At 34.9% G+C, this 12,620-nt stretch overlaps 2 protein-coding genes across 3 annotated transcripts; one reads left to right on the forward strand and one right to left on the reverse strand.

Moving 5' to 3' along the window:
• The first annotated feature begins 499 nt into the window (after window positions 1-499).
• On the forward strand, window positions 500-2,289 carry LOC120091092 (annexin Gh1-like). Its single transcript, XM_039048927.2, has 4 exons — window positions 500-1,082; window positions 1,185-1,403; window positions 1,731-1,820; window positions 1,921-2,289. Exons 1-4 carry the CDS (start codon window positions 642-644, stop codon window positions 2,125-2,127), a joined length of 957 nt encoding a protein of 318 aa, XP_038904855.1. The 5' UTR covers window positions 500-641; the 3' UTR covers window positions 2,128-2,289.
• A 1,772-nt stretch (window positions 2,290-4,061) lies between these two features.
• Window positions 4,062-11,616, reverse strand: LOC120091091 (uncharacterized). Of its 2 annotated transcripts, none has more exons than XM_039048924.2 (7): window positions 11,083-11,616; window positions 8,611-8,721; window positions 8,329-8,451; window positions 5,511-5,746; window positions 5,152-5,368; window positions 4,774-4,923; window positions 4,062-4,488 (listed from the first exon to the last, which is right to left on the reverse strand). In XM_039048924.2, exons 1-7 carry the CDS (start codon window positions 11,453-11,455, stop codon window positions 4,199-4,201), a joined length of 1,500 nt encoding a protein of 499 aa, XP_038904852.1. In that variant the 5' UTR covers window positions 11,456-11,616; the 3' UTR covers window positions 4,062-4,198. The 2 variants fall into 2 exon arrangements, with proteins under 2 accessions (XP_038904852.1, XP_038904854.1); XM_039048926.2 differs by having other exon boundaries at window positions 8,329-8,412; window positions 11,083-11,605.
• Between the last annotated feature and the right edge of the window lie 1,004 nt (window positions 11,617-12,620).

Below are 12,620 nucleotides of genomic sequence, written 5' to 3' on the forward strand. Positions count from 1 at the left end.
ATAAGATTTTTTTTCTTTTGTAGTGTGCTTATTAGAGATTTTCTTTTTCTTTTTTTTTTTTTTTTTTTTTAATGAATTTCTCAAAGTTTCTTCATTTATATTTAGAAATTGATGCAAAATAAAAAATAACTTTGGTTCAATGTGTGAAAAAGTTTGTGTTCTTCAAAGGCAAGTTTTGCCTAGAATAAAATTGATTTTTGATCTTGATCCCACTAAATGTCTCAAATAATATGCAATTTTTTGAAATTGAAAAGAAGGGTTGTTAGGTAAAAGGGTTGGGATTTGGACATTAGAAAAAAGATATCACAAAAGGGTTGAATTCATACTCATTGTCTACAAGGAAACCCAACAAACAAATTTGCACAAAACAAAGCTCAGTCACATGCCACAAAGTTTGAATGCAGCCAAGTAAGTGCCTCATCACTTTTCTTGTTCAAAAGAGAGAAGAAAAGGCAAAGAAACTTCCTCCTTTTGTGCTTTGAAAGACAACACACACACACACATACACTTACACATAATCCAATGGTACACATAAGCAAACCAATTTTACTTTCATTTCTTTCCTTTATCCCTTTGGTGCTTCTCCTCCCTTTATATATGTCAGTCAATGGCTGTCATGTGCAAGATAACCAAAGTTTGCTATGGCTACCAAAATTCACAACATGTCCATCTACGACATCGGTATCGAAAATGATTGTAGAGAACTTCATGATTCATGGGATCAGAGAAGCAATAGGCTGGTTCGAGTTCTCGCCGGTCGAAACCCGATGGAAAGACACCAAATGAAAGGGATCTACAAGGCAATCTATGGTGAGGATTTGGTGGAAAGATTAGAGACAATTGTTGTCAAGCCAGTAAATCGAGCTTTGTCGTTATGGATGCGTGATTCTCACGAACGTGACGCCGTTGTCGCCCGAGAAGCACTTGAACTAGGGGACACTAATTTCAAGGCTCTTATTGAAATATTTGTGGGGAGAAAATCAAGCCAAATGTTTCTTATTAGACAATCTTATCAGGCAAGATATAAAAAGCAATTAGATCAAGATATCATCAACATAGACCCTCCCCATTCATACCAAAAGGTAAAGTAGCAAAACAACACGAAAAAGAACACAAGAGTTCAAACTTTTTTTTCTTATTTACATGCTGATTTTGATGGCACAAAAACTGAAATTTTGCATTAGATTCTTGTAGCATTGGCTGCCTCACACAAAGCCCATAATACTGATATTAGCCAACATATTGCAAAGTGTGATGCTAGAAGGCTGTATGAAACAGTAAAAGACAATTCAGGAGCCATAGAAGAAGCTTTTGTACTTGAAATGCTCGCTAAAAGAAGCATTCCACAGCTAAAGCTCACTTTTTCTTGCTACCAACACATCTTTGGTCATAACTTTACCAAGGTATTATCTTTTTTTTTTTTCTTTTTGTTAATCAACTTTGTTTCCAACCCTCTCAAAGTACATATCCTAGTTGCAAATATAGCAATCATGCTTAAAGTATAAGTAGATATAGCACAAAGCAAAAGAATTTGCAGATATAGCAAAATTTAGATTCAATTCTCAGAATCTTATCGCTTATAGGAGTCTATTAGTAATAGAATCTATCAATATCACTGAAAGACTCTTAGAGCTGCATCTAAATTTTGCTATATTTACAGCTCTTTTGTTATACACTTAATTATTAGCTCTAAAAGTGTTATCTATTATAACTACCCTATATTTTTACAGGATCTTAAATTTCGAAATTGTGGAGAATTTGAGAATGCTTTACAGACGGTCATGCAGTGTATATGTAATCCTCCAAAGTATTATGCCAAGGTTACATATGTACACAATAACTTGAGTTCATATTATTTTCAAAAGAATTTTTTTTATGAGGTGAAAAAGCTTTGCGTATGAATATGGTTTAATGAATCAGGTGCTTTACAAAAGCATAAAAGGTGGAGAAAGTGATGGAGCATTGGAGAGAGTTTTGTTGAGCAGAGCTGAGGTTGATTTGAATGAAATTCAAAGGGCTTTAAAAGGGAAATATGGCATTCAATTAACAGAAGCAATATGTGAGAGAACTTTTTCTGATGATTATAGAGATTTTCTTGTTGCTTTGACCACAAAAAAAGCCCACTGATTATACTCAACAGCCACTTTTCTTCGATGGTTTTATTTTCTTCTCAAGTCTTGAAATATTCAATGTATATTATATACCTAGAGCTTCATCCTTCCACTTAAATATTTATTATACATGTATATGTGTTAAATCATATATATTATTCCTAAACTTTGGGGATAAGATCATGTTTAACTTTGAAAGCTACTACTTCTGGTCCTGAAGTTTCCACACATGAAAAAAAGAATTGAGTGACAGAAGAGAGCAAGTGTTCGACTGGAATTATCTCATCTTACTCTAACGTATACGTAAGTTCAACTTTTTGATAGATTCTCTTAGGTTTCTATTTCTTCCACTAAAGGGAAGCGTACAAGAAAGCCCCTACTCCTAACAAGTTAGAGTTCTACCCATTGTTTAGGACCTCCACAAATGAAACAACCCCAACCCTTTGTTAGGTTTACATCTAGTTAGCACCGGATCAAATAAGACTTCGTTTCTTTTTTTTTATCCTTCAACAAAGAGCAGGCAGATCATCCACTCTTCCCAGAAACAAAGTAGGTTAACATTGAAAAGTTGTGTCAAGTGCCTAGATTTGTAGACAAAAAAATGAATTAGAACACAGAAACTTTTTCTTAAATTGGGAGAATTTGCATCCACTCGAAATTTTCGTGGGCATGTATTGACGATTTGGAAAATATAGTTGGAGGACATGTAAGGTTAGATTCCATTTGTATATTTGGTGGAATTTGGCTAAAATTTGTTCCATATAGTACCTTCTGAGTTTTTCTTTTTTTTTGGGGGGAGGATTGAGGAAAGAAATACATACCCTGTAACAACCAGTGCTGAGTAAAAAGAATTTTCTAACTAGTGGAAGCTGCTATGTGAATGGAAAAGAATGCTTCGGAAGACGAACTGTCCTATCCACAGAAATCGCACATCATTTAACATCTTCACATGCATTAACATGGCAACTAATTTATGAAAATTAATTATGTATTACGATGACATAATAAATGACCATTTTCATCCTTTATTTTAGAAAAGATATTTGGGGCTCACTTGAACTAACATGGAACTGGAAATTGTAAAAGTGTCTCCTCTTCCTCTTTTGCAGATTAGTTAGTAAGTGCAATTCTAGCATAAATTACATAAAATATTATGAAAATAGCAAGCAAATTATAATTCTAAACATAATAAATAAAAGCATATTAACATCAAAGTGATTTATCAATCAATAATTATCTAGTTGAAGTAAAAAAAACAAATTAAAACTTTTCAAGTCTATAAATATAACTTACTAGTAAATGACAACGCCTCCTTCCCACAGGTCAGAGATTTAAATCCCCATACCCCAAAAAATTAAAAGACTATTCAAGCTTACTTTTATTCAACAAAGATAGTTATCCCTCACAATATTTCCTTGTGGTTTAGGACTCTATTGGTGGTGATAAAACTATTGGGGTGGGGAATTGTTAAAGTACTTATATGTAATAGGATTAGTTTTTGCCTGTGACTTGATCTTCACTGTAATAAAGGTCTATTATAATTATGCTGGATATCGCTTTGTTTTTGCTTTAAATATGTAAGGAGTAGGAGGGTGTAATCTCTTGAGTTTTGCACAAGATGAAGTATTCTCAATGTTGTGTCTTTTATCTCTTGAGTTTTGCACAAGATGAAGTATTCTCAATGTTGTGTCTTATTAAGTATAAGATTGAGAATACTTCATCTTGTGCAAAACTCAAGAGATAACACCCTCCTACTCCTAATAGATTTAAAGCAAAAACAAAGTGGCATCCAATAAAATATGATAATTGCAATAGACCTTTACTACAGTGAAGATCAAATCACAAGCAAAAACTAACCTCATTACATCTAAGTACTTCAACAGTTCCACATCCCAACATTTTTATCACTACCAATAATTCTAAACCACAAAAGCAATCAAAGATCAACAGTGCTGTTCCAAGTATTGTCATCTATTTTGAGTTAAATACTTAATACATACATATTATCTACCTACGCATTAGTAGTTGACATACTTCAGTCCTGAGCAAGGTCAGTCAATTCAAAAGTGAGTCATTCATGACATAGTTCATTGACTAGTTCCAGTTTCGACCGAGAATGTAACCCATTCATCATCACTTATTGGTAATACGGTAGTGCCCTTCGGAAATGTCATATTCGGTTGACGAGGACAAACAATTACCCTTTTGGAAGATGAGCTTTTTCCAGCTTCTAGCTTTGAGACTAATAAATTTGAAACGTAATCATTGCTCTCACCAAGATGAGCAACATTATGGGATGATATAGCAATATCACGAGAAGCTTCAATACCAAGGTCACAAGATGGAGCTCTCTTTCTTGTTGAAATGCTTTGAGATCCTAACCATGGAATAAAAGACTGTGACTAATGTAGCACAATAAATTATGATATAAGATGACAATAATCAGAAGCTTAAGGTTGAAATGTCTCTGACATGTTTCAAGGTTTGAATTAGTTTTCAATATCATATTTGGGTGAGGATTTATGCATGGAGTTATGCAATTTGAAAAGTTTTAATTGCATGCCACCAGTTCATGTAATGTGTCATACATGAGAAAAATGGAAATTTATGTAATAGCCAAATAACAGAGCACAGGATATAATAGTCTAAAGGATAAAACCACCTCCATCATTGGGTTGTTTCTCAATTGACATGCTTGGATGTGAAATTACAGGACTGGAGATCACTTGCAGATCCTGGTCAGTGCTGACATTTGATTGCAAGCTAGATGAAATGGCTTGAGAATCTCGTTCTCTAGGAGAAGCAATCTTGCCTGAAATATAGTAAATGCTATAAAGCTAATCAAAGCAACTCAAGGCAAGTTTAAGCCATTCATAATTAGTGAGCGATAGTTAAAACATTTATTTAGGATACACATTCCACTTTACTCCATTGACTCCCATGAAATTCTAGGGGGATGCATTCATGATTAAAAGCTTTGCTAGGAACTGAAACTGACAAAAAAGTAATCAACAGATATACTATTGCCAACAACGCTTACCCTCTTTTATGGTAAAATAAGCAACTTTCGCAGCACTCATCTCTGCTTGTTTCTTAGTTCTCGACGGTTTCCCTTCAGAAGTTTCTTCTCCTACTTTCACCGTTGAAACAAAAACTGGTACATGAACTTCACCAGACTGTGATGTTGAATAAATCGGTAAACCTAGACCTCTTTTTTGGGCCATCTCTTGTAAGAGATTTTTGTAAAGGCCAGAATCCTATCATTTACAAAAGAAATAAATCTCCAGAAATTTATAGAAGTAACACGTGAGAGGTGCCTATTTCATTTAAGCACAAAACCACATTTATGGCATGGCAATTAATTATTTGTTTCATTGAAGTTTAAATTAGAGTACTAGCCTCTTGAGCTCCATCTTGACATAACGACAATAAAGCAACTTTTGCAACAGCATTCTCAGCATCTTTCAATGTGCCATGAAATTCTGGACTTTCATAGGTCTTTCCATCTATTTCCACTTTACATCTGAAGCGACTAGCATGGGGTGGGCCATCACGCTCACATGTGTACATAGGTAAACTGAGGCCTCTCTTCTGGGCTAAATTTTGCAGCTTATTCTTGTACAAATGTTGCATACCTATGAGCATCAAAAGAAGTACCCAAGTTCTGATAGATATTCATAATTGGAGGGATAGTATGAACTCCAAATTCTGACTGAACAATATGAGATGCTTTGGAAAAAATAACATGAAAGAACTAAAAAGATGAGCCTTTTCCCAAAACACCAAACACGTGCACACACTACAAACAAGATTATAATAAGATAGAAATATTGAGATTATAAATTGAAGAAAAACTCAGGAGATGATTGTAGTACATTTATTTGTCATCAGTTGCTTCTATTTTTGTTGATAAGGCACTGTTTATTATTTGGATTCCTCTTGCAATCTTTTTCATTTTTATTAAAAAGTAGTATTTTTATTCCCCCAAGAGAAAAAAAATAGAGCCAGTAGAATCTTTGTTCTCACATCAATGAATTCTCACTACAAAGAAAGCATAAACCATGTTCTCTCCTATTTGCAGGCCTGCTAATCACTTTTGCAGTACTACTACCCTTTTGTGTTGAATTGAAAGTTTGGAGGCTTAGCTATTGTCGCATTTGCATCTTCCTAACAACGTTGGGATTAACTACTCTACTACAGTTGATACTCGGCTTTTTTTCCCATACTTTACTAACTTTAAGTTCCTCTTCCTCACTCATAAGTAATATCCATCAGTAGCATCTTCACCTCAACACGTGTGTAGCTTAGGTTCGTTCATGAAGTTGCTTTCTACTACCTACTATTATACATAGATTAGATGAGTAGCTAACATTTTGATGCAACCAAACACTCAAACACGTCCTTGGTAAGCCAATAACCTCATATGCAGCTTTTTCTCTTGAAAGGGTCAAATTCAAAAGTTTGATAATAAAGTGTGGTTTGAATCTTGTCCAATCATAAATTGGTCTATTTCCAAGTTCCATTCTTCCGACCAAGTGAGTACTACATTCTCTAAGTTAACTACAGCCTAGTCTTTTTCTATTTCTTTTTCTTCTTTTCCAACAACCCCCCAAAATAAGAAAGGAGGTGATGTTGAGAAGAAACCTATTACATGAAAATTCTCCAATCCAAATTAATAAAAAGAAAAAAAAAATTAGATTAGTCTAATTTCTCTACCTGAATCAAGCTATTTACCAAAAAGCCTCTAAAAATCACACCATCAAAACCTTTTCAGCAAAAAATGTAGGGACTCCAGCTTTCCACTTCTCACTTCAATTGACGTCTTTGAAATGTGCGTGGATCTTCATGCCTATAGAAGAAAAAGTTATAGCCATTCATTTAAGATTGATTATTAGAAGAAAAACTTGTTTTCTTTCTCTCTTCTTTCACACACAGCAATCTCCCTCCCATTTCCCAAAATCTGATTCTCACTCTTCTTTTCCCTTCCATTTCCCAGAATCTGATTCTCTTTTCTTTTCCCACCTATTTCCTTCTAGCCTATCTTCTCCCCACTCCTTCTTCCCCTTCTCTTTAGTCCGCCAGAGATACTAAACCAACCAAAATCGACCAACTAATCATATGGACGGTCAATCAGCGTTCACCAACCTCTTAAAAATCCTCTGAAACAGACCAACCAAAACTGATATGTCAGTGGTCGTCACTAGTTTTAGCCCAAAATTGACTCCAACCGATTGATGATCACACCTATGATGCACTAGTTATACAATCCCTCAAGACCTTTCTCTATAATCAATTCCATACAAAAGATTTGAGCCCGTTGAAATACTTCTTAGGAATTGAGATAATAAAAAACAAGAAGGAAATTCTATTATCACATAGAAAATGTGTATTTGACTTGTTGACTGAAACAAGAAAGTTGGGGGCCAAGTCATGTAGTACCCCAATGATGCCCAATGTAGTTGCAAAGGAAGGAGAATTGCTAAAAGTTCGTAAATGATTTAGGGAGTTGGTGAGAAAACTTAATTATCTTACAGTGACTCAATCAGACATAATCTATTCAACGGGTGCTTGTGAGCCAGTATATGTCTTGTCCAACAGTTGACCATCGGGCTACACTGGAACAGATTTTGTTTTATTATATAAAAATTATGATCATACTAATATTGAATGCATCTTAGATGCTAATTGGGCAAGATCCAAGGAAGATACAAAAACAACTTTAGGATATTGTGTATTTGTTGGTGGTGATTTGGTTTCCTAGAAGAGTAAGAAACAAAATGTGGTGTCATGTTCAAATGATGAATCAAAATATAGAACAATGGCACAGCCTATTTATGAATTGGCTTGGATAAATCAAATTGGGATTTGATATCACAACACCGACCATATCGTGGTGTGATAATTAAACAGCACTTTATATCGCATCTAATCCAATATTCCACGAGACAACTAAACACATTGAAGTTGATTGTCACAGCAAGGCTTGGAATCTACATTCATATTGCAATCTAATATTCATGCCAACCCAACACAATGTTACTGATCATATGACATTTAAAAAGTTTGACCACCTTGACTGGCTAGGATATGAGTTAAATCATACCACATGCATGCCATAACTAGTCAAAATAAACCAATATGTGCCACTATGTTACCATAATATTGAAGCAATATATCGTCGTTAATGTAGAGTAATATAGTAGTAACCCTTTCTAACCAGTCAATTTAAGGCATTCTTTGTCGAAGTCTTCAACCACGGGAGATTTGTCAGTGTTTTGAATTTTTGGTTCAACCAACTGTGCTGCAAATTTGACATCCATATTACTCATAATGGAAGAATCTACAGGAAGAATCAAACCACATTAACAAATGTGACTATTGGTATCCTCACACGGACATAATTAGAAAATAATTTGCTGGCTCAAACAATAATAATTATTTTTAAGAATGTGAATAGGTACTGGAAAGCTTTATAAAGATTAAATTCTGCTTTTAATACCTTTAGGAGATTTCTCAAGTTCAAAAGATTCATTTGCCACCTCAAGCGTTACTTCTGGTCTCAGTGGGGAAGTAACAGTGTTGTCCAGGTTAGTTATTGCACCAATACTGCCTACAAGGAAAAGGAAACTGACAACTTGAAGTATTCTAGCATATTAAGAAAATAAACTTAATGTCTAAATCCTACTTAACTTACCTTCTTGACTTTGTGTTGCCCAGGATAATAAATAATTGCAGACAAATATTTGAAGTAATTAGTACAACCATGTCAATGTCATTAAGATTAGAACAGAAAAAACTGAAAACTGTACGATGGATGCAGTTTATTTAATTTTAATTTTCTAAAAATGCAGGCATAATAACAATAACAGGTTAGTAATTGGTAGGCACGAATCCAGAAATGATTTTGAGAAAACAGTTGCTAATAGGGCCCATTTCAGGAAAACATTCCGTAGAAGTTTATCCCAACGCCTTGCAACGAACATGCTCCAATCCAAGATTCATTCCCTCTTTGATGCATATGGTGCATTCTCTTTCATCCCACTATTTCTAGTCATGATCAATCTTCAATAATCTAACCAATGTGTCCACTATCTCTCTATGGCCAAACCATTGGTATACTTGCTCACTACAATTTCATCTCTCCAATAATATACCTATGGCTACGGCGAGTCTTTAGATCTGAGAATTTTTTTTTTTATGAAAGCACGTCTTTAGATATAAGAATACAACATAATTTTGTGGATTTTAAGGGTTCTAACTTTGCACACAAGGTAAAGTAATAATATTGGCTTTAGTTGGGATATACTGAAGTACGATCCAACTTCGTGCTCATAGAATCAACAAACTTGACCAAGAGAGTACTCTTCTTCTACCTCACATCACTAATCACACACATTCCTCTTGCGTCATCGACACCTCCCTGTATATATCCATAGACAGTTCTTTCTCCATCGCCTGCAAATTTCTCCAATGGTCCCAAGTCCACACATGATAGGCATAGGCCCAAATAACGTAAGTTCATCATAGGACATCAGTAAGGGAAAAGAGAAATGATGCATGGAGAAGTGAGTAATGTATGAGTGGCCCATGAGTTGGTTATGACATGCACTAAGGAGTGTTATCATTACAAGTTATATTTACCTATAAGGAAATAGGCAGGTGCGGGTATATTTTTTTATTAGGAATATGTTGGTCATTTTGAGAGAGGAAAGCTCTAGAATTCTCCCTTTAACTTGTAGCTCGTTTTATGGAATAGAACTTAGAAGTCATTTCAGTCAACATACTTTTGGAGCTTCCCTAGCAAAAGTTCTCCATGCCTTCAACCAACTTGTATTTAAGTTTGCATCCCTTTGTTCTTCCCATGTTGGGGCTTTCAATCCATCCCAAATCAATTCTACGCCAACTTGCCTCACATTTTTCTAAATTTTGGTTATGTAAACATTAACTTTCCAGTTCACCGGAGTGGGGTATGAGGTTGAGGCCTTTTCTTCTTCCTATTTAGGTCTTCCTCTTGGTCATAATCCTACAAGCCTCACGTTGTGAGACCTTGTTATATGTAAGATTCAAAAGAGGATTGCATCAAGGAGGAAGAGTTCTTTTCTCTAAAGGTGGTAAGTTTACAATTCATTCAGTCCTGAACGACATCCCGAACTATTTTTGTGTCCCTCTTTAGAGTCCCTAGAGCAGGTAGGTAGGTTTTTGAGAAGTTGATAAGGGATTCTTATGGGAGGGGGCTGATGATGGGAAAGGTTCTCATTGTGTGAAATAGGGGGTCGTGGCTAGGCTGCTAAACTTTGGAGGGTTAGGCATAGATGATATTCCTGTTCCTAAAGTTACTATTTAATATTTACTACCCATACTAAAATTAATAGTCTTTTTTAGTGAAAAATCATTTCATTGAATAAATGAAATAAAGGGAGACTCCAAACACCTATAGGTGATTACAAAAAAGATTTCCAATTGAAAATTAAATAGGAAAGAGTAAAAAGCTTTAAAGGATGCCTTGTTTTGCACCAATACAGCTCAGTAGATAAGACCAAATCCATGAAACTACCAAAACAAGAAAATGAATCTCGAAAGAGATGTTTAATACGCTCGCCCCATAATGTCCAAAAGAAAAGGCACGTATAATGGCCAACCAAACAACCTTCTTTGTACCATACAACGGATCCAGACTAAAATTAATAGTCACTCCTCATTCTGAGAGGGAACCACCAAAATTACTTAACATGGAAAATATTCCTAGGTTGTTCCTAAAATTACCAATAACTAGACCAGCCTTCCCGAAGAACAGACACAATCTTACAATTCCTTCTAGCATTTCCCTCTCCCACGTATAATCTTCTTGCATAGAGATGAAACTAGTACCATGAACTTTTAGACATGGTTGAATAGAAACTAAGAACAAGTACACATCAACAAAGAACAGACACAAGTAAATGGAAAGTGGCAAAAAGAGTTGAAGTCATACCCAAATGCGAAGGCAAGGTCGGCTGAGGAAAAGAAGAAACATCTAGAGACGAGTGAGAAAATGGGGGAATGCAAGGAATTAGTTTCGGCGGAGGAGATGATTCTGGCAAAAGTGGTTGAGGGCAGGAGTGGTCCGGCTGCAGCGGCGGTTGCGGTGAAGAAGGAAGAGAAAAGAAGTCAAAAGCAATCTTAGCAGCCTCATTCTGTGCTTGCTTGGAAGACTTACAAGGAACCAGTGAGCTGAATTGCTTGCCGTCGACGGTGACTGTGGCTTCAAAACGTGGGTCGTGGTCTTGACCTTGTTTAACCACGGAATATTCGGGTAATTGGTAAGATTTGCGATGGCAGAGCTCTTGAAGCTGTGTTTTGAACATGATGAAGCAATGGGGTTCGATGAGATAGAGAAAAAGGAGAAGAACCCTAGAATTTGAGAAGAAGATGGTGACTGTGGACAGCAAGCGGGGACTTCACTTCTTTCTTCAACTCGCTTCACTTCTCCAAAATCCAACATCGGACACTCTAATAAATTCATTTCTTCTCTGTGTCGCAAAATATATTGCCATACATATCTCACACATAAATTCATATTTTGCTATTATTTATAATTTTTTTTAAATTTTAATCTTATTACAGTTTTTCTTATTCCAATTTTACCCTCATTTTCGTATTAACATAATTTATATTTGATATATCAGTCCATTCATATATCATGATTTTTATTGTGTGATGGTAGGAATTATTTGTTTGATGAAGGTGAATATGATTTGAAGTTGTTTTCATTTGATTAGTTCGATTTTGATGGCCTGATTTAGATTTTGGATTAAATTATGTGTCATTTTCAAAAAAAATATATGATTTTTATGGTACATCTTAATTGCGTTAATTATATTAAATTAATTGATATATCGAATATAAAGTATATCAATTAGTAATTTAAAATTTTGAATTTTTTATGTGATTTTGATGGCATATAAATGGATATATAATAGTATAATAGATATACTTCCTAGTTCATATTTCAATTGACTAGTACATCAAATTTTGAGAAGAAAAAACATAACAAATTTGATATTATTTAGTCAACAAGAGCTTATCTCAATTGGCATATGTATGTACTAAAGATAAAAAGACCCATAGTTCAAACTCTCCCACCCCTATTTAGCATATCAATAGTATATTAGTAGCCACTAAAAATTACTTTCGAATATATCATTAGTGTATCGTAGTATATCAACATTTGAGATGGGTCACTTTCCTTCCACATTGAAGACTATTTTCTCCCCCATAGGATTCGTCCAACATGGTTATTGTCAACATTGTTTTTCTGTCATTATATGGAGCCATGGAATCAGATTCTTGCTTCTCTTATAATGGGATGCATCTGTTTGACGATCTTTGAATTGGAGTTTTGTTTTGTTCATCCCCATCGCTTCGATGATGGATGGGTTCTTTGCATCATCGATCCAATTTTCATCTTGTTTTTTACTCTTGGTTTAGGTCGTACTATTTTATGTAGTTCTCCTTTGTATCTTGTTGGAT

This window comes from Benincasa hispida, chromosome 11 (genome assembly GCF_027475165.1).
Source record: "Benincasa hispida cultivar pf3 chromosome 11, pf3_genome.v1.1, whole genome shotgun sequence".
In the NCBI taxonomy this organism is placed as follows: domain Eukaryota; kingdom Viridiplantae; phylum Streptophyta; class Magnoliopsida; order Cucurbitales; family Cucurbitaceae; genus Benincasa; species Benincasa hispida.